Source organism: Theobroma cacao, chromosome 6, assembly GCF_000208745.1.
Source record: "Theobroma cacao cultivar B97-61/B2 chromosome 6, Criollo_cocoa_genome_V2, whole genome shotgun sequence".
NCBI classification, from domain to species: Eukaryota; Viridiplantae; Streptophyta; class Magnoliopsida; order Malvales; family Malvaceae; genus Theobroma; species Theobroma cacao.
This window is the reverse complement of record NC_030855.1, coordinates 20,005,001-20,026,647: the sequence shown is the minus strand read 5'-3', so window position 1 is coordinate 20,026,647 and position 21,647 is coordinate 20,005,001. Positions and strand designations below refer to the sequence as shown.

Genomic DNA, 21,647 nt, shown 5'->3' with positions numbered 1-21,647 from the left:
ACCCTGTTGGTGACAACGGGGAACATACTCTGACCTTTTTCGAGTCTTTTTCACTGGTTTTTGTCGAAGCTTGAAATTTTGTTGAGGGTATTTTGGGAAGAAAGGAGGAGACTGTGCCTACTCCTTGAAAAAATTGATAGCCTATATAGGTCGAAGAGACTTTTACTTATTAAGGAAGATGGGAGTATCTTATACTCAGATTAGGTTGTAAAATTTTTATAGTATAATATTTTAAAAAGTTTTTGAATTATTTAAAAAAATTTTTAAAAGTTTTATATTTTTATTTTGTTCAATTAAGTTTTAGTATTTATTTGAGCATTATACCAATTATTATCCATTATAGGATGGGTTGGGATAATATTTCTAAGGTACTTACTATCTAAATCTAATTATAAATAGTGATTTTTAATATTAAATTTTAATTTTTTATATATTACTTTTTGTTTATAATTCTTTTATAATTAGTGCAATATTTATTAAAATTCATGATATATAAATTTAAACTTTAATTATTTTTTATGAATTAATTTATTAATTTAATTTTTATTAATAATATACATAACAATTGATTTCAAATTTATTTTAATCGAATATTTAATGGGTATAAGTATTTAATGAGTGGTGTCTAAGATATCTAATTACGAATTCGAGTAATAATTTTAAAATTTAATTTAGTATTTATAAGATTCTGAATTCTATCAAATAATTAAGTTCGAGTTAAAGTATTTAGAAAATAATAAATACTTAACTTGTTGACTTCCTTATTTTTAAATGAGACTTTTTTTTTAAGATTAATGGGACTTATTATTAATAATATAGATAAGCCACAATTTTTTTTTTGAAAGGCGGATAAGACACTAATTTAATATATGGATTTCGATTATGTACATATATAAATGAATTAAGTAGATATTTTATGGTTAAAAGCAATTTTTAATAAAATTTTACAAAAACAAACATGCAAGGATAATAAGATAATAAAAGACAATTACATTTTACTATAGGAATTTACACCTAAGAAATTTTTATTCGTTGACATTTTTACTTTTAAATGGGACCTTTTCTTTTTGAAAGATAAATGATATTTACTATTAATAGTATAGATAAGTCACTATGTTTTTTAAAGGTGGATAAGACATTAATTTAATACATGAATTTCAATTATATATAAATATATATATAAATGAATTAAGTGGATATTTTATGGTTAAAAACCATTTTTAACATGAATTTTAAATAAATTTCATGAAAACAAACATGCAAGGTTAGTAAGATAATAAAAGAGAATTACTTGTCATACTAATTTAAACTTAGTGCCTATTTAACTTGACTTTTTTACAATTTATCTACTTTTGAAAAGCATAAAAGAGGTCAAATAGGATTTTAAAAAGTTGTTTTAATAAAAAATAATTTTTTAAAGAACAAAATTAAAAAAAAAACTTAAAGAAAAGCTTTAAAGAGGAGTTTTTTTTTTTAAAAAAAAAAGCATGTTAGCTTTTAAGAAAGACCCATTTCTTAATCAATCTCTCTTTCCTCTCTCTTTTTTTGCATGTCACCTTCTCTAACGTAAATTGTGATTTCCCCTTTTTATCTCTCTGTACAAAAATGACTAAAAAAACAAAATAGAAGACATAACAATAGAATAGCAAAATTTTAGATTTTTTGTTCTTATAAAAATTAAGGGAAAAGAAAACAAAAAAAATTTAAAATTGCATTTATATACTATTTAAAGGTTTTCTCTTTTCTTCATAAAAAAAATTTAATATCAAATACATCTTTTTTTATTTTCTCTTTTTTATTGAAAAATTGAAGCATTGTAGTTTGATTGTTTGCTATATCAACAAAAATCCAATAATATTACTACCATACAAAATTTGAAAGCTGTTTCATTTCTGCATGGATTTCTTTGATTTTAATATATGAAATTATATATAAGTTCGAAGCAGATTGATTCCGTTTTAATTTATTAGGTGATTGAAGATAGAAGAATACCCTTAATCATAATTTTAACCAAAATTAAATTTTATATAATTTATTTTACCAAACAGTTTTAATTTAATTTTAAAATTTATTATTTTTCATAAAAGTTTCATAATAGCTTTTAAGCTACAAAAAAACTAGGCCAAATAAGAATAAATTTCTAGGCAAAATATTTAAATAAATCCCTAAACTATTCATGAAAACTTAAATAAATCTTTAATCTTTTATTGCTTTCGATTAAGTCCTATGCTTTCATTTTAAATTGAATAAGTCCTTATGACTAATAATTGATTAATTGTCATAAGTCAAAATACCACTTGTCATCATATTATATCCACATGATATTGATATGGCGTTGATGTGAATGGTGAAAATTTATATAGTCATTTTATTATGTCAAATTAGTTTGTTACTTCATCATCAATTATGATATGTCAATATATCATGTCATTATCAATTATAATATGTTAGCATGTCACGTTAATGTTACGCAGTATAGAATGGTAAATAATATTTTCACTAAGGCAATCGTTAATCATAAATATTTATCTAACTAGACATAAAAAATTTAAAATAAAACTATAAGAGTTTGATTGAACGCAATAAAAGTATAAGAACTTATCTGAATTTTTATAAATAGTTTAACAATTTTTTAGATATTATATCATATTTCTATGTATAAATAAATAAAAATATCATTTTGAGTTTTATCATTGACAATTTTGTCACCAATTTACTACTCTGGTACACATATATATGACTTGGGAAATGTAATGCATTGCAAGTCAATGCTTTCTATTCAATAAAACAATAAACAAAGAGGAGTAATCCCATTAAACCTACTCTTAAATTATATTATATTATTTAGTATTGCTGTAAGTATTGTTCAAGCATGCAAGACAATGAAGAATCTACCTTGGCTGTGAGGGTAAATTTTGCAAGGGAACATGATAATAAAGTGTAGCGGCCAAAGAATATCGCTGATTCATGAATCATAGAATAAAATCTCAAAACAATGATTAACTCAAAGCAAGTGAATCGATTTTTCAAATGATGACAATGACCCTATCCCATGTTGCTTTCAGCATAGATACTCACCAATTTAAAGGAAATAAAGTGGAGCAATCCCATTTGTTTCAGAGTAAAAAGTGTTATAATGAGTTGAAATGTCTAAAAATGACATTACACAAGAAGAGTAAAGAATGAGTTTTGTTTTTTTGTTAAGTAATTATTGCCAAGACGTTTCATATTGTGAAATTTAATTTTAAAAAACTATATATGAAAAATAAATTTTAAATTTTGTTTAAAAAATTAAAATTACTTTCAACTAGAAATTAAGTAGTCATATTCTCACTATATTTTATTAATTGTACCAAATTTATATTTGGAATTTCAAAATATTTAAATAATTAAAAGAGTGATTTTATAATTTTAAAAATATATAAATGGAGTATGCATTTGGGCCTTGAACTCCTCCAAGACTAGATGGGCCTTTCAACCCATTATCTTTTAATTAAACATGGATCAGTATTGATATATATATGGAATGTGAGGAGCCTCAGCCTGAATGATAAACATATAAATGGAGTATGCATTTGGGCCTTGAACTGACTAGATGGGCCTTTCAACCCATTATCTTTTAATTGAACATGGATCAAGTATTGATATATATATTGTGAATGTGAGGAGCCTCAGCCTGAATGAACAAATACAGGAGTAGAGAGACTCAGCTTGTTCGGTTGGGAGTACGACCTAAAGTTTTAGACCCATTTGTTAAATTTGGATTTGGACCTTCTGTTTGCAAAGTGGCTCATAATGTTAGAGCAATGTTTCCATCACAGATTGATTAGAATATGGAGCCCCCCCCGTGGGTCAGAGTTAGAGCTGTGGCCGTGGCCATAATTAGATTTGATCATTTGTGTTTTTATATTTTTAATTATATTATGTAAATATAAAATATTAATAATTATATAAATAATTATGAATACAATACGATTAATTAATTATGTTATGATTTTAAACAAATATATGAATATACATAATACGATTAATAAATTTATTAAAATTTTGGAATTAAATTTTATATGATTTATAATATGTTTACAAAATTAACACATGATTAATATAATTAAAATGATTAAATTAAAATATAATTCTATTATTCAAATTTATAACAAAAAATTATAAATATTATAATATTTATCATATATAATAAAATTTAACAACAATAAATTTTAATTATCATAAAAATATTAATAAATATATGAAATAACAAATGAGTTTTAAACATGTTTACATGTGAACACTATTAAATATATGAATAATAAATAAGTCACAAGTCATACAAAAATATAATAACACCATTAATTAATTATGTCTTAAACTTATTTTAAACAAGTTAAATGGAATATGATTTGTTTGTGTCTTAAATGAATTCACACAATTAGTATATAAAACATGATTAACTTAAATCTAAATCCATTTAAATTTGTATATATTCATATTGTATTATTATGTGTATATAAAATTATCAAATCTAATTAGGTGGTGGTAGTGGTGGGGTACAAATATCGGACAGATTCCCATGGTAAGGCGTGGCCGTATGGTTGTTTCGAGATTGATTTGTTTAGGGACAGCCTGGACGCAATGGACACGACTTCTCCTCACTATTTCCAAAGCCAATGGGATTAAACTTCAAAAGTACTGTGGTGACTTTTAACAATTGACTAATAATAATGTGTTAAAAGAATATTATTATAAAAAATCAATTAATTTTAACAAGTGGTTTAAGTACAGTCATTAACAAGACTATTTTTCTTAATTTATTATTAATTATAAAATTATTATATAAATCAATAATGGATTTTTTTTAAATCTACAAACAAATCAGATGCTTTTTTTATTTTGACTAAAGATTAAAAGATTAATAATGTGTTTTATTGTAATATATTTATAAAAATTAATAACTTACTTAATTATCAAATAAATATATTATTTTATCTAAATATTTAATTTATTGATTGATGCATCATCTACTTACTTAAAAAATAACATTATTAAAGTTTTTCAATTAGTTTGTTGTGAATAAATAATAATAATCTTTATTTTAATCTTTTTATTTTTTATTTGTTTAATTAAAAAAATATTTCAACAGTGATTTTTCATTTTTTTTCCTTGCATAGACCAACTTACCCCCTCTAGTCATGGGTAGTACCAATGTCTTTATGCATATAAAAAATGTTTTTTTTTAAAGTGAAAAAAAAAACAAAAACAAATTATTTAGATAGGATTGATTAAGGCCTTTTAAAAGAGAGCATGTGCATCTAGATCATCTTTCACAAATTTTGAATATAAACCTTAATAACTTAGCACTAATGATGATCCAAATACAAATAAAATCAATACAACTTTAAAATGAATGAATCAATCAAAATTCTTTTAATAAAAATAATAATAGAGGTAATCACTGTATTTATTCAAATTCAATAATTAAAAAAAAGATATTTTTATAAAAATGAACAAAAAATTAAAAAGGAAAATTTGAAAATAAAAACAATAATTGAATCTTTTGAATTTGTTTTTGTTTAGATTTAGAAGAGTGAATAATCGGTGAGGAATCTCGATCACTTCAAGTTGGTGAAGGAATTGGAATTAAAAAAAGAAAACACTCTTTCTTGTTCGGATAGTGAGAAAGTGAGAGAGATAGTGAAAGAAAAGTAAAAAATAAATAAATTTAATTAAACAAATAAAATATAAAAAAGTTAAAATAAAATTTATTATTATCTGTTTATAAAAACTTAATTGAAACTTTTAATACCATTATCCTTGAGCTAAAAAGATTTTACATGGAAAAAAATAATTTCAGGTGCTTCCTGAGAAAAGATCCTTAGACAAAGGGTGTAGGTAGAATTTTATCAAAATAAAAATTGTCAAAACAAATGCCGTGAAATTTTTTTTTTAAATTGATTACTACTTGGCAGCTACCACAGAGTTAGGCAATTGTACGGTGCCAATTTGACTTTGACCCCATGCACAGCATTCAACCCATCACAAAAGTACAGCAGGAGACCAACAAATTAACGGTCCATGATTGCTCCTATGTTGAACACCGCTCACACGAATTTAAACCCTGGTGGAGAGCCCCTAAATTCGCGGAGCAGAGTCGACACACAAGACACCACGTGGACAGAACGAGACAGACACGGACGGTGACCGTGCCCCGAACGAACCCCTATCCCACCAAATCCTCCGTCTGCGCAATTAACACGTGTTCGCCGACTACGCTGACCATATGGCATCGGCGGCTGCTGATGACACGCCACGTGCCGCCAACGAACTGTCACGAAACTTTGTTTTTGGCACAAAAAAACAGCGCAAAGAAAAAACGAAGCGGGGAGATTCAAAGGAACTTGTGTGTGGGAAGGACCAAAGTAGGGAAGTCCTTGTCGTGGAGTAGAATGTGTTCTAGAGCTTCTCCACGAAGGTAGAGAGAATTATCTGTCCATCACCTCACTGTAGATTTCCCATTATGCCCTTTTCTGAAAATAATCAATTAATAGTATTTGCCACTAGAATTTGTTTATTTTAATTTTTTAAATCTTGCATGGACCCACTTTATTATTAAAACTAAATGCTCCCACTGTTTTAAGTATTTTTATTTTTTTCTTCTCATTTTGTTAATATTTGAATTAAATCCAAATGGCCGTTGGATTGTAGCTTCCCCTATACCCATCCTGATCCACAAGCATAGATAATTGCAAAAAACAATTAATTAATTAATTATAGAATATGACGCCATAAAATAAATATAAAAAAGATCCAATGGAATCCTCATCCATGAAGTGAGTCATGCAGCAGAACAATGATTCCCGTAAGAAAGAAAATATCAATAAAGTTGGACCCCACTCCATGTTGTTGTGCACCAAAAGCAACTAACATAAATCATGTGGGCATATTATTTTGGGATGTTTAACAATGCTTGCTTGTAAAGCTACGACACTTGACTTGAGTTCCAATGTCATTGCCTTGCCAACACTGCCTTCAAATAATAATAAATTAATTAATAGTATTGATTAAAAAGCAAATATCAAGAAGATAAGAACAAAGTGAAGTGTCATAAACATTAAATAAATATATTAATGATTTCTACTTAAACCAATTAAAATATTTAAATCAAATTTAATTTAAAAAAATGATCACATGTCGTTCTAAATAAAAAAACCTCTCTCACTTTGACTGTAATTAAGATTATCTGTTTGGTTTTTCTCCTCACTTATATCATGTTAATTATTTCAATTTTATAAATTTTTACCCTTTTTTGTCACTTTACGCTTAATTTTATCTGATCAAGAACAAAGTGTTCATATAAAACGTATTTTATATGAATATGAAATTAATTTACTTAAATTATATCAAGATATACATAAACTGAAAAATATAATTATAAATAGATAACACAATGTACTGTAATCAACTAATTTGTCAATACATAGATATAGTTTTATTAGCTTAATTTTGAAACTTTAGATCCATTGGATGCTGGTAATTTAGCCATCATGCATCTAACTTTATCCTACAAAGTTTTTGTTTGAGTCATTAATTACAAAAGGTTCTATTCGTTATTTATTTTCCTAATTAAAAATCCTTAAGAACATAGCATAATTTACTTTAATCACTAATCAGTTATTAATCAACCAAAAATCCAGATTATCCAAACGGAAAGCAAAGTTGGATCCTTGGATTTGTCTGGATTCAGTTAATCCCGTTAATGACCAAGGACACCTCTGTAATTTCGATGTTCCTCTCCCTGGCCGCAAAGCAATAACAAAATAACTCATCCCCAGAGAAAAAAGGAAAATAAAGAAAAAAGAAGAGTTCTCAAAGGAAAGATCAACGAAGGAGAAAGAAAGCTCTCTCCATCAAGCTTTCATTTCAATAATCTCATGTGTCTTTGACTCTCTCTTTTCAAAAAATAAAAAAATTGTCATTTTTCTTTGTTTCTTTTTTTCTTTAATTGTCCATTTCTAAGTAGAAAAAAATGTCTATATATTTGTAAATACTGTAGCTTAAAATTTCTTCTCTTCAAACAAACCCCTCCTTTCGATTCTTTGGTTTTTCTCTTCTGTATATATATAAATATACACGTAGAATCAAAGAAATTTCTTTGATTTCTAGTTTCTACCATTGAGATCCCATTTGGGTCTCTTTTTAGAAATTTCTTTGATTTCTAGTTTCTACTATTGAGATCCCATTTGGGTCTCTTTTTACAAAATTCATTGGTTTGTGATATTAGAAAGAAACCATGTGCTGAGTAAATTGTCGGGGTTTCTTTTTAGAGAAATTTACTGGGTTTTTTAGGGGAAAATAAAAATTTATTGTTTCATTGAAAAAATTGTTTGGGTCCTGAGAAAATTTCTGGGCTTTGTTATTTTCTCGAGAAAATTAGTGGGTTTGTCTGGGGTCTGTGAAAATCTTTGCTTTCCTGGAGGAAAGTACTGGGTTTTGATTTTTAATTAATAAAAACCATTTTTTTTTTTGTGGAGTCGATCTGGGATTTTCGTAAGCCATGGCTGTTTCAACAATAGCTCTTTACGCTAGTCCACCGAGTAGCGTGTGCTCCACGCCGCACCAGATCAACATCAATTCTCACTCTTCCTACGATTTCGACTTGAATTCAAGATCTTCATCTTCAACTTCCTCAACAACGGCTTCCTCTTCTTCACAGAGACCCATTGTCGGGGGCTTATCATGCCTCTTCTCCTCACCCTCGGTAAAATCAAGCTTTTCTAGCGGTGGAGGAGAGGATTTAGGGTCCTACAGGGGGGAGGAATTGAAAGAATTAAGCAGTTCATTTTGTTATTCATCGAGCAAATTCGGTGGTTCTTCTTTGAAAACCTCTCAGAGCCCAGTATCGGTGTTTCAGGGCCCCGTTTCGTGTAGTAGCTGCAGTCCTCCGACGAGAATTGTTCGTGAAAAGGGTGGTGACGGGAATTTCCAGGGCTCGTTACGTGGTGGGACAAATGGGTTGTTCAATGGATTCGTTAGGAGTGCGTTAGGGTCTTGTATTGATTATGATTCCCCGAGTTTTGAGGGGCAAAGTAGTGATTTGGTTGATGAATTACCGTTTACCATGGAGGATAATTTCACGGAGGAAGTGAATCCGGATCCTTATGCTAAGGAGTTGCTTTTGGGTGCGCAAATGAGGCACAAAGTCTTTTGTGAAGATTTTGTAGTAAAGGCATTTTATGAAGCCGAGAAGGCGCATAGAGGGCAGGTACAAACAGAGAAATGAATGATAACTTCGATATTTTTTTTGTTGTTTAAATTTTGTTTTAAGGTGAAGTTCTTTGTCTTGTAGATGCGCGCGAGTGGTGATCCTTATTTGCAACATTGTGTTGAAACTGCAGTGTTGTTGGCATCCATTGGTGCTAACTCCACGGTAGTTGCTGCAGGGCTTTTACATGACACCCTTGATGATTCATTTTTGAGTTATGACTATATTTTTAGGACATTTGGTGCCGGGGTTGCTGATTTAGTTGAAGGGGTAAGAGATACGAATTTCTATTCTTTATTGTGTTGCTTGATGTTTATGCTCGCACATTGCTGTTGCTGTTAAGATTGTTTCTTTTGCTTTGGAATTTGGCATTTGACGCAGCTTTCTCCAGATCTAAAATCATCCTAACTTCTAAAAGTGTTCTAAGAATTATGGAATTTTTGGTATATTCAGTTAGCAAAGTGCACGAATGAATGAAGTATTTCTGATGTCATATTTAGTTAATTGGGCAAATTGCTGTAGCTTGTTGGAATTTAGTTGCTGTAGATAAATAATTGTGGATGAGTTTGTAATTACAAATTACATGGTATATTCAATTAGCAATATGATCCAATGGTGCACGAATGAATGAAGTATTTCTGTTGTCATATTAGTTAATTGGGCAAATTGCTGTAGCTTTTTGGAATTGGTTGTTGTAGATAAATAATTGTGGATGAGTTTGTAATGACAAATTACAAGGCGCTTGTGTAGTCTTTGTGGTATATGTTCTTAGTCCTTGGTATTTTAATCAACATATTCCCCTGATGTTATAGTTTTAACTTCATTTTCATATTTAAAAAATCTAGGTATAAGCTTCCCCAAATTAGTGCATTATGGACATCATATTGATGGCTGCTACTTGGTTGTTATAGGATCTTTGTAATTTTCTTGCATTATATCAATCAACATTTCTTTGATAAAAGATTTGAGTTATTTGCTTCTAATTATTTAATTGTGGCATTCACATAGGTTTCCAAGCTTAGCCAATTGAGTAAGCTAGCACGTGAAAACAATACTGCAAGCAAAACTGTTGAGGCAGATCGCCTGCACACCATGTTTCTTGGCATGGCAGATGCAAGAGCAGTTCTCATTAAATTGGCAGATCGATTGCATAACATGATGACACTAGATGCATTGCCTTCTCTCAAGCAACAGAGATTTGCTAAGGAGACTTTGGAAATATTTGCACCTTTGGCCAATCGTTTAGGAATTTCTAGTTGGAAGGAGCAACTGGAGAATCTATGTTTCAAGCATCTCAATCCAGATCAGCACAAAGAACTGTCCTCTAGGCTTGTGGACTCCTTTGCTGAGGCGATGATTACTTCTGCTATAGAGAAACTTGAGAGGGCTCTTAAGGATAAAGAAATTCCATATCATGTTCTCTCTGGACGACATAAAAGCTTATATAGCATTTATTCGAAGATGTTGAAGTAAGATCTCTCTTTCTTGCTTGCTCTTGTATACACAGACACACACAGTCCTGCTCCCAAGCATGACTTAAGTTCACTGTGACATGCCCAAACTCGCACACATGTTGGTGTGTGCTATCTAAAAATGTAATCTTTTTGTCAGAAGAAAGACTAAGCAAGTTTTCTTGGAAACCTCTTTCTAGAATTCTTTTGACTAACTGATTAAACAAAGTTTGTAGGAGTAGGCAGTAATAGTCTAGATGTTAGTGTGGGAGTGAATTGTAATTTGAAGCAGTAAATTTCCCTTGTTTATGATCCTATAAGGCTGTAAGTCATATATTTAATGACATCTGTTTAAGTATCTAATGAAGTGTTAGTACTGATGTGTATTTATTGTAGCAACATATTTATGTGTTCTTATCTGCCTGTATGGGAGAGCTAAATGATCTTATGATAGCACTATTTCTTGTTTTTCTCATGTTATTTAATCTTTAAAAAGTTACATTATTTTATTTTTTGCAGGAAAAAGTTGAGTATGGATGAAATCCATGATATTCATGGACTTCGTGTCATTGTTGAAAATGAGGAAGACTGTTACGAGGCATTGAGAGTAGTTCACCAGATATGGTCTGAAGTACCTGGAAAGCTCAAGGATTATATAACTCAGCCCAAGTTTAATGGGTAGGTTAAAGTTTATATGCTTTGGTATTGTCCTTGGATGAAATTTAAAAATTCTGAAGTTCCTTCTAATTTGAATGTGCAGGTATCAGTCCTTGCACACAGTAGTGATTGGCGAAGGCACAGTTCCACTTGAAGTTCAGATTCGAACAAAGGAGATGCATTTGCAGGCTGAATTTGGATTTGCAGCTCATTGGAGATACAAAGAGGGTGACTGTAAGCACTCTGCATTTGTACTTCAGATGGTTGAGTGGGCTCGATGGGTTGTGACTTGGCACTGTGAAACAATGAGCAAGGACCAATCGTCAATTGGCTCTGCCGATTCCATCAGGCCACCCTGCACATTTCCTACTCATTCGGATGATTGCCCATTTTCTTATAAGCCTCACTGCTGCCAGGATGGACCTGTCTTCATCATTATGATTGAAAATGATAAGGTATGTTCCCTAAATGAGGCTTTATTGCTGTAATGTTGGCATGGCCATTGTGCGCCACATACCTATATGCTATCTTTCCTTTCGAACGGAAGGCAAATGTGAAGTGAACCCATGCTTTTAAGTAAACATGGTAGTTGACCCTGTGCCACTGTGCTTTGGGAAGGTTTCATTTTACTACAGAAAGAACAGTTCATCTAGCAGTGTTCCCAAGTTTTTATATGATCTGAAGTTTGGTCTGAATATTTTTGGTTTGTGAATATTGCAGATGTCAGTGCAAGAGTTTCCCGCAAACTCGACAATGATGGATTTGCTGGAAAGAACTGGGCGGGGTAACTCAAGATGGTCTCCATATGGGTTTCCTGTCAAGGAAGAATTGAGGCCAAGGCTGAACCATGAGCCAGTGAGCGATCCTACATGCAGGCTGAAGATGGGTGATGTGGTGGAGCTAACACCAGCCATTCCTGACAAGTCTTTGACGGTGTACAGGGAAGAGATACAGCGCATGTATGACCGAGGTCTCCCTGTTTCCAGTGCTGGGCGTCCGGCTAGTAGCATGGTTGGCTCAAGAAGTTGACCCTGTTTGATTGTTTCTTTATGATAAACCCAAAAAAGAAAAAAAAAAAGCAATGGGTTTTCCTTGTATATAAATGATGAATATTTGTACGGAACATGCTCTATGGTTCTGTTACTAGGAAACATTAGCTAACTGGATTCAACAAAGATTAAAACGATTGATTTCTCATAGTTTCCGCCATTAATGCAATTGCATGTTAGATTTTCATAATCGCAAAACAGCTTTGGTTTCTGTCCATGTTTAACAACAGAAAATCTCATTTGTCTGATGGATACTTGGGGATTTGGCTTTCGAGACGCTGGTTTTGGTACTTAATGCAATTGTTTCACACATTATAATTTGAGTAAAAGGCTCCTTTCGACAGCAAAAATTGAACCAACCGCAAAAACACCTTGGGTGGGGCTTGCTTTTACCGCTCCCAATCTATAATTTGGGAGGAAATGATGAATTTCCCATCCTATTTTGTAATATGGCAAAAAATATTCTCTGTGTTCTATTTCGAATATTTTTGAAGTATATATTATCATATTTTGAACTTAAACTGAACATATACATCGAGGGAACATAACTCTGTTAAGCTTGAAGTAATTTAAATTTATTTTAAAAAATCTAACAATTATATTTTTTTATAAATTTTTAAAATTAAATTTCATATCTTAATTTGTTCAAGTATTGTTGAAAACATCATGATCATTCATTCAAAAATCTCAAATCACAATTTTTTAGGGTAAATTTTCACGTAATTTTCCACAACCATTTCTCACATCATTTTTCCCAAACCTATTTTTTTGCAAAACTCCCAACAGCAACCCCAAACTAGGCCTAATATAGTTTTAGTGTGTGGCAAAGACCTATATTGCTCCCCAACCTTCAAAGCCACATTCAGTTTATAAGCATACAGAGAACATAGCAGTGCCCAAATTTCCAAGGTGGAATGTAACTAGGAGTGAATCACATTTAGATTGAAATGATCAATTACATACCATCATGATAACCGATGAACAACCTTTTCTCTTTAGTAATGATACAACTTCATGTATAATATCCTTCATGAAGGGGTTGCTGAAACATCTCACAAAGCTAACCAATTGAATCCTTACTTTGAGCGCTTAGCTAGGGGAAATGATACTCTTTGAGAAGTTGGCTGCGGCATATCTGTCTTCTGCTCTTGGGAGGGATTAGGATCAACACTTTCTTCATCCTCTTCTGTCTCTTCCACTGCCTGCTTCCTAGGGATAGCAAATTGGTAGTTTGTGTTGATCAACGTATCCTGGTCAGGTGGGATGGCGATACCAGGTGCCGGTATGGCCTTTGGCAATGGAACTTTGTTCCGATTTCTTGCTAACTCCAATAGCACCTAACAAGAGGAAAGATCGAATATTTTTCACAATTTGCATTTATACAAACAAAAAGAAACTATCAATGAAAAGGAGGTGAAATCCACGGTCATTAAAAAAGAGAACGTTATCAATCGATCAAAAGCTATAACATTAAAACTTTTGTTGTTGAGCATCAAGTAGGGAAAGAGTGAAAGCAAAATTACCTCTCGCGGTGGGGGTTGTGAGAAGCTGAAATTGACTTTGGATTGAATAGCAAGCTTGACATCATCGCAGTCGATGGTTTGCTTCCCAGCATGCTCCGAGTAGACCTGCGCATCTGTCAACACGTCGACAACATAACGATACCACAGCTCAAGAAACTGATGAATAACGCGAGGTTCATAGTCCTCGACACCCATTGATTTCAGCAACGACTTCACAATCTTAGCATCCCTTGGCAGGTCCTCTTCCCCTTCTGCCATTACCCCCTTAGCTACTTCACCCATATCAGAAAGGTAATGTTAGAAAAATCGCAGATTCGTTCGCAATCCAATTCGCACAGTATAAAGGGCCCATGAAACCTCTTAAGCTTTTAAACAAGTAAGATTAACGAAACAAACAAGAAAAGGATTCAAAATCGGAAACCCTAGGTGGATTGGATGGAGAAAGAATCGGTGGAATTACCTTGCCGAGAGATCGATGGCAGCAGAAATTGCAAGAGTTGCCGCTGCAGAGGGTGAGATCGAGATGGAAAGGGTTAGACTGAGAGATTCGAAAGCCTTGAAGTTGAAACTTGGAAGCCGATTGCTGGAGGGAGAAAATGCAGAGGACTTGTTCGGGTCGGGCCTAAAAGAAAAACAAAATTTTGTTACATTTAAGCATAATAAATGAGACTACTATGATAATAAATGAGATTTTGTTACATTTAAGCATAATAAAATATGAAACTACTATGATATTATAAATATATGTATTCAATAAAATAAATACTAGTTATTATTTATATACTAACGGTGAATTTTCGCCTTGCAATTAGGTCTATTTTTTTGTCCTTCACAAGCTCGTAGGCTTAAAACAGTCAATTTAACATAATGTTCAAAGAAAGAACTTAAAATAGGATGAACAAAAAAAAAAATATTGAATAAATAAAAATTAACTGCAACCTATTCTTTCCAACTACACTATTTTCATAGAAATTTACAATGTATTTTGACATAATAACTTAAAAAAACTCTTAAATTATTTAAAAAAAATTTAAATAAGTCTTTAATCTTCTAATATGTTTAATCAAATTTTTGTATTTCTATTTTAAATAAAATAAGTCTTTATAATTAATAGTTGACTAATTGTTATTAATTAAAATGTCAATTGTTATTTTATTCTCACCTCATGCTAATGTGACATTAATGTAGAGAGTGAAAATATCATATGATCATGTTATTATGTTACATCAATATATTACATTATCATCTATTATAACATTGCAACATATCATGTCAATTACAACATGACAACATATTATATCAATATTATGTAATATAGAATGATAAGTGACATTTTGACTAATGACACATAGTTGACAGGATATTCACATGGAGGATGGAAATGACACATACTTATGTCATTATATCATATCAGTATATCATGTCGTCATCTATTATGACATAACAATATGATATAACAATGTGCCATGCTAGTGTCACGTGAAATAGAATGATAAATGAAATCTTGACTAATAACACCTTATGCTAACGTGATATCGAAAAGACATTGATATAGAGAGTGAAAATATTATATGATCACGTCATTATATAACATCAATATGTTATGTTATCATTTATTATGACATGTCAACATATCATATTAGCATAACGTAATATAAAATGATAAGTAATATTTTAACTAATAATAATTAGTAAACTAATAGTTATTAAGAACTTATTTTGATTTAAAATAAAAATATAAAAATTTAATTAAAAATAATACAAAAATAAAAATTTATTTAAATTTTGTTTAAAATTTACAATTTTCACTATGCTCCATCGGTGGTCCAACCCAATTGTTGCCTACCAACTAGCATCCTAATTGTTTTTATAAAGAGAGATTCGAAATTAATTTTATTGAATCAAATACTTAGTGTACCGTAAATGTGGGAAGTGAAAGATTTGGCCATAAAATGGCATAAACCAATTCTTGGATCGAAGGATATGGCTATATTTATCCATTTGGTGTATATCATAAAGTTCAATTGTGGTTTGCCAGAAGAATTGGCGCGCATAATCTTTGTTACTTGTATAGTATGAGACTGTTGAATAAAATCCCGGGTTCAGAATAAAACAGCACTGGAACGCCGAGCCAACTTTACTAATGCAACTTGCTACTTTTTATTTTTTAATTTTTCTTGTAATATTACACATCCTTTGCCTTATTTGTTAAAAACCAGCAAAAACAATAAAAATGAAGTAGAATATGCTAAGGATAAGCAATAAGTCATCTATCTCCAAAAGAATTCTTGGACAGATTCTTGCCATGACAGCACAAGCATAAGCATCACCAAGATACCAGCTAGTCCCCATGATGAACCCCCGATTCTGAGCACCCACGATGGATCTGGAGATGGAATGATCGAAGCTCTAGCTCCACTTTGCATCGATGAAGATGATGATGTAGTCCTAATGGCAGCGATAAGCCCCGCCAGAACCATCGGCAGAACGAATCCGGAGCTCAATTTCATCTCATAATAACGCGTCTCGTTTTTCCCCCTAACGTTCAATGGAGATAGAACCACTGCTGTAATCAGAGCCAATGCCATGGCTACTCCTCTTTGAGATGTGTTGTTTCCGCTTGCGTAAGTGTATGTAGCCATTGCCAGACTCTCGTCTCTCTCTCTCTCTCTCTCTCGCAAAAGAAATAAACCAAATTAATCTGCAATAAGATTGATGGAGGCCGTGATTGAGTTTATAGGAGGAAGAAGATAATACGAGTGAAGGAATCTAGTTGGAAAGCTTGTAATTGGATGACAAAAAGTGATAAACAGCCGTCCAAAAAGTGAAAAAGAAGAAAGGTGAATGGACTGAATTTTGAGTAAAAATTGAGGAAAAGGTGAAAAAGGGTGGTGAAGGAAAGAAAGAGATTTCAAACACTTGGAAGTAAGGCATCTTTTTATTTAAATTAGGCTGTGTTCATACATGGCCATAAGCAATGCTAGCTGTACTGATTCTTCATTGGAATGCAGCTGTTTATGATTCACATCCCTCTCTAACATAAAGTTATATATATATATATACACACACACACGATAGAATTTCTAGGGCTAATGGGATCTTCCAGTAGTGTCTAGTCAAAAAGACAGTATCTTAATACCCTAATCAGGATCTTCTTTCATGCTTCTTTTGATATGAAGATGGAACAAAAACCCTCTCTGGTCTCAAAATGTCTTAAACCAGTGGTTACAATTGCTGCTTCCTTCGAACTGATATCGTGAAGAAATTTTGCACATATTTCACTATGATTGCTTAGGTACGTGCAACTCATGTGACAAAAGGCCTGAATTTAGCAATTTTTTTATGAGATGATAACTGCAAAGTATTCTTTTCTATATATTCCCTTGGTTTTGAGAAAGATATATACCAACCATAATTTAGGCAGTAAATAACCCTATGCTACAGCCAAGTGAGATTTAATTTTGATATATATAATCCAATTTTTCCGAGGTTATTCTTGAAAGGCAAAATGACAAAATAAGTTCTCAATCTATACTAAAATTCACATTCAATAAGCTTCTACTTTTTTACTTTTAATAAACAAGCTTTTATGTTATTATTTTTTCTAATTAAAATTGAATTTGGATGAAAAATGATGACATAGTAACTATTTTGTTAACTTATCCATGTTGACATAAATGTGACATATATATATATATATGGAAAAACTTTGGATGATGTGATAATTACTTTGTTAAATAAAAATATTTAAAAATCAATTAACTTTGATTATAAATAAAACAATTATAATATTTTAATTGTTATCAAAGTTAATTGATTTTTAAAGGCAAAAGGAGGGAAGTAAGTGTGAGTTTTCCTCAAAAATCATTTCATTCGATAAAAGAATTTCACTTTGTTGGTCTAATTTTCTTAATTTCAAATCCCTTTCCCCCCATTGATCGTGCTTTTCGCAATTTTGGTTTTCCAAATGTCGTTTAAGTCAAGACAATCCGATTCCTATAAATCGCGAAGCCACTTCAGTATATGATGATGCGTCATTTTGTCGTAATATTTGACCTGAAATTGCTAGTAATAATTGAAGAAAGAAGATTGACAAAGTTAGGGAAGGGAGAGAGTAGAGTGTATTAATTACAGAGTAAAGACTTGATGTGGTCGCATTAATTAATTGTCCTCTTAGTGATTAAATTATGCTTACTTTGTCAACTTGTTGGACTAATCGGCCATCATCCCCATAGATACCCACCACCTCCCTTAATTTCTTGGACCATTGCATTTTCCCCTAATTAATTGCTGCAACTCCTATGCCATGATATTATCGCCTATTTTTGGCCAAAAGTGCTCAGAGCCTTCTTTTCTTGCCTTAACAAAACGTTGTAAGTGGAGATAAGCCGTAAGTTACTCAATTCTTCCAAATAAGGACAAAATATGTCCGGTCGTCACTTTACGGATTGACATAAACATTCAAAATTAGCAGTAACTAATCAAAATTAGAAAATTTTATATTCAAAGTCACTTATTGTCGATAACTTATCAATTACATAATTCTGTTTTTAAAATATATATTTAACTTTTCTTCAATTTCATATATTATATATTATATTAACTGACTGAAAATTTTAAAAGTGATAATAGAAAACGAAATTTTTTATGATATTGTCTTTCTATCTAATCTTACGGCTTTATTTTTAATTTTTTTTGTTGGATGGAGGAAGGTTTGAAATTTAGTTTTCTAAATAGAAAATATATGTATAATGTGTTTATATTGAATCAAGTTTTCGACTGCTCTGACATTACATCTCCAAAGAGAATAAGAAATTGTTAGTTTTATACGTTTAATGCCTGTTAAACAATGTATTGAATCTAGCAAATGGATACGGACCAGCTCTTCCCTTATGCTACTGGCTGCTGCTTATTTTCTTAATGGTTTTTCTTGATATAAATATGTTTAATTAGGTCATAATAATTCAATTAATGCATATTTGGCTGGGCATTGACAAGTTATTTATTTATTTATTAGTTTTTGCTTTTGCGTGTAAAACTAAGATTAAGGTTACGTTTTAGACAAAATATTTTGACATGAAGGTTTCTTTGGTTTTAAGGAGTGCATGAAAAACTATAATTTTATATCTTTTGATTTAAATTGAAACTATTACGTGTGGATACTCAGGACCAAAACTCCCAAACCCTCCTAGTGATGAACACTGAGAGCAAAGCAGTGCACGTGTAGCAGATTAGGCCTCATGAATTATCCAAAAATAGTATGACCTTCCTGTAAATTACAGGATGTATAGGTCAATGGTGTATAAAATCGAAATTATCAGCGTATCTAGCAAAAAAATTGAGGTGATATGACTTACCGAGAAGCCTTCCATTAGTTCGAGTATTGATTTGATACACCATATTTAATACGTCCGAACATCGTTTCTGAAATCTGATTCCCAAGCAAAATCAGCAATGGCATCCACAAAGCTCTGGCATGTCATCTCCTTCTATATCTCAACCGCCCTCGCCATCTTCCGCAACCTACTTCTTTACACCCTCAACTTAAACCAGTCTCCTTTCCTGACCAAATTCATGGACACGATCTTATCTCTTTATTTTCGTTTTTGTGATCTGTCTCCCTGCGCCATTGATTTGGATGACCAAACCACCGTCCATTTCTGGGTCGCCAATCACCGGCGTTTTAACAAGCCATCTCTTGTCATGGTCCATGGCTACGGAGGCAATTCACTCTGGCAGTTTCTTCATCAAATTGGTCCTCTGTCTAGAAAATTCAATGCATATGTCCCGGATTTGTTGTTCTTCGGAAAATCTCACTCGAAAAGCCTGGACAGGTCTGATTTGTTCCAGGCTAAGTGCTTGGCAGATGCGTTGAAGAGGCTTGGAGTTGACAGGTTCTCTGTTTATGCAATTAGTTATGGAGGATTCGTTGCGTATCGGATCGCTGAGATGTACCCTGATGCGGTGGAGAAGGTCGTGATCATGAGCAGTGGAATACTGTATACTGATGATCAGAGGGCAGAGCAGTTGAGGAGAATTGGAAGGCATCCCTCTGAGATTCTTGTTCCCAAGAACCCGGATGATTTAAGGTTACTCGTGAATCTGTCAATGTACAAGCAGAATTCTCTCCACTGGCTTCCTGATTTTTTACTTCGCGAGTTCGTAACTGTGAGTTTACTGTCTTTGGATTTGGCATTTTGACCGTTTATGTTTGCTCTTGCCTCAATTAAACAAACCTTGCTTGTCATCTCAAAGAATGAGAAAATCAAATTTGAGTCTTTCAGATGATGTATGATCATTGTCGGAAGGAGAAGATTGAGCTTGCAGAGCACTTAGTGGAGAAGAAAGCAGATACCAACCTTCCTGTTCTAACTCAGGTTGCTTGACTAAAACCATCTTTTTCTCATTTCTAGTAAAATAACCTGTCTGTTCTGAATCTAATAGATTGGGATTGTGTTTGGGTGAAGGAAACACTTATAATTTGGGGGGATCAGGATAAGGTTTTCCCATTAGAACTTGCACATCAGTTGCAAAGGTAAACAGTAGCAACTCTTTTCCGTATCTTTTAAGTAGTTGCCATAATTCTAAACTTTATTTCAAATCTGAAGGTTGGTGTGATAATTTCATGGATACAGGCACTTGGGTTCAAAATCAAGGTTGGAGATTATCAAGGACACAGGGCATGCTGCTAATATGGAGTCGCCTGATGAGGTTAATAAGTTGGTTATATCGTTTGTTTCAGGTTGCTCCTAGCAGGATCAAATGAATACGATAAGATTGTACTTCAAACATATTATATCAGTGACAGTATCCTTTTTCTCTTTTTAATTTTGAGCATATTGACAATCAGATGAAATGCTAATGCTTGTCTAAAGGAGAAGAGAACACAGGCAAGCATGTTAGTATAATCATACCCCTAGTCAGTTCCAAGTAATTTATGACTCGCACGGAAGGCCTGGAAGGCCTCAAAGATTGCTAAGGCTGCTGCCCCTGGATTGGAATTGGATTATGAGTTTTGGTCTTAAAAAGAATTTAAATCTCCATTTGCTATTCTTATCCACCGCAGCCATTATAACTGTTCACATCATATTTGAATTTCTACTCAATTGTGGAAATGGTGGATGCCATTGGAAAGTGGTGCATGTTTTCATTCACATGGACTGCAATCTGAATGAAGTCAAGCTTGACTGATTCAGATTCTACCTTGCTACATGTTTTTCCCCTTTTGAAGGAAGCGGGAAAGCCAGCTACAAGGAAAAACCAAACCAAACTACCAGAAAAGAGACAGAGAGCAAAGAAACTAAGTAATATTTGATACGAGGGAAGTAAGAACACATTTTTTATAATGTGTTTAATTAAATTACATTATAATATTTATTTTACAACAAATCACTGTAATGTAATTTTACAATGCAATTACATTACAACTAAGGAATATAATACAATTACAGTTCAAAACTAATGTAATCACATTACATTACACTTTATAATATTATTAAAGACATTTTTACCTTTCAATTTTATTACTTTGTTAGAAATATATTGTAATGCTATAAGTAAATAAAAATATTAAAATAAAATACATAATATAAGAATTAGAAATTAAAATAAAATAAAATGTAAAAAATTAAAATTTATATAATATAGGTAAAAGAAATTAAAATAAAATACATAATATAAAAAATTTTATTAAAGAAATAAAAATAAAATATAA

At 31.8% G+C, this 21,647-nt stretch overlaps 3 protein-coding genes across 4 annotated transcripts; 2 read left to right on the top strand and 1 right to left on the bottom strand.

The window, feature by feature from the left end:
- Positions 7,972 to 12,594, top strand: LOC18596228 (probable GTP diphosphokinase RSH2, chloroplastic). The gene is made up of 6 exons (XM_007024572.2): positions 7,972 to 9,253; positions 9,338 to 9,523; positions 10,262 to 10,722; positions 11,224 to 11,382; positions 11,465 to 11,816; positions 12,082 to 12,594. The coding sequence occupies exons 1-6, from the start codon at positions 8,546 to 8,548 to the stop codon at positions 12,388 to 12,390; spliced, it is 2,175 nt and encodes a 724-aa protein (XP_007024634.2). The 5' UTR covers positions 7,972 to 8,545; the 3' UTR covers positions 12,391 to 12,594.
- Positions 13,312 to 14,615, bottom strand: LOC18596227 (transcription initiation factor TFIID subunit 9). Of its 2 annotated transcripts, none has more exons than XM_007024571.2 (3): positions 14,394 to 14,615; positions 13,934 to 14,205; positions 13,312 to 13,747 (listed from the first exon to the last, which is right to left on the bottom strand). In XM_007024571.2, exons 2-3 carry the CDS (start codon positions 14,189 to 14,191, stop codon positions 13,487 to 13,489), a joined length of 519 nt encoding a protein of 172 aa, XP_007024633.1. In that variant the 5' UTR covers positions 14,192 to 14,205; positions 14,394 to 14,615; the 3' UTR covers positions 13,312 to 13,486. The 2 variants fall into 2 exon arrangements, with proteins under 2 accessions (XP_007024633.1, XP_017978066.1); XM_018122577.1 differs by having other exon boundaries at positions 13,934 to 14,202; positions 14,394 to 14,592.
- Positions 19,283 to 20,761, top strand: LOC18596225 (2-hydroxy-6-oxo-6-phenylhexa-2,4-dienoate hydrolase). The gene is made up of 4 exons (XM_007024568.2): positions 19,283 to 20,101; positions 20,218 to 20,310; positions 20,401 to 20,468; positions 20,569 to 20,761. Exons 1-4 carry the CDS (start codon positions 19,388 to 19,390, stop codon positions 20,684 to 20,686), a joined length of 993 nt encoding a protein of 330 aa, XP_007024630.2. The 5' UTR covers positions 19,283 to 19,387; the 3' UTR covers positions 20,687 to 20,761.

Excerpts from the sequence above, each read along its gene's own strand:
- LOC18596228 (XM_007024572.2), top strand. The coding sequence starts at position 8,546 with ATGGCTGTTTCAACAATAGCTCTTTACGCTAGTCCACCGAGTAGCGTG. Across the intron at positions 9,254-9,337 it reads AGAAGGCGCATAGAGGGCAG|ATGCGCGCGAGTGGTGATCC; the intron begins GTACAAACAGAG and ends TTTGTCTTGTAG. Across the intron at positions 11,383-11,464 it reads ACTCAGCCCAAGTTTAATGG|GTATCAGTCCTTGCACACAG; the intron begins GTAGGTTAAAGT and ends TTGAATGTGCAG.
- LOC18596227 (XM_007024571.2), bottom strand. The coding sequence starts at position 14,191 with ATGGCAGAAGGGGAAGAGGACCTGCCAAGGGATGCTAAGATTGTGAAG. Across the intron at positions 13,748-13,933 it reads CACAACCCCCACCGCGAGAG|GTGCTATTGGAGTTAGCAAG; the intron begins GTAATTTTGCTT and ends TCCTCTTGTTAG.
- LOC18596225 (XM_007024568.2), top strand. The coding sequence starts at position 19,388 with ATGGCATCCACAAAGCTCTGGCATGTCATCTCCTTCTATATCTCAACC. Across the intron at positions 20,311-20,400 it reads ACCTTCCTGTTCTAACTCAG|GAAACACTTATAATTTGGGG; the intron begins GTTGCTTGACTA and ends GTTTGGGTGAAG. Across the intron at positions 20,469-20,568 it reads CTTGCACATCAGTTGCAAAG|GCACTTGGGTTCAAAATCAA; the intron begins GTAAACAGTAGC and ends TCATGGATACAG.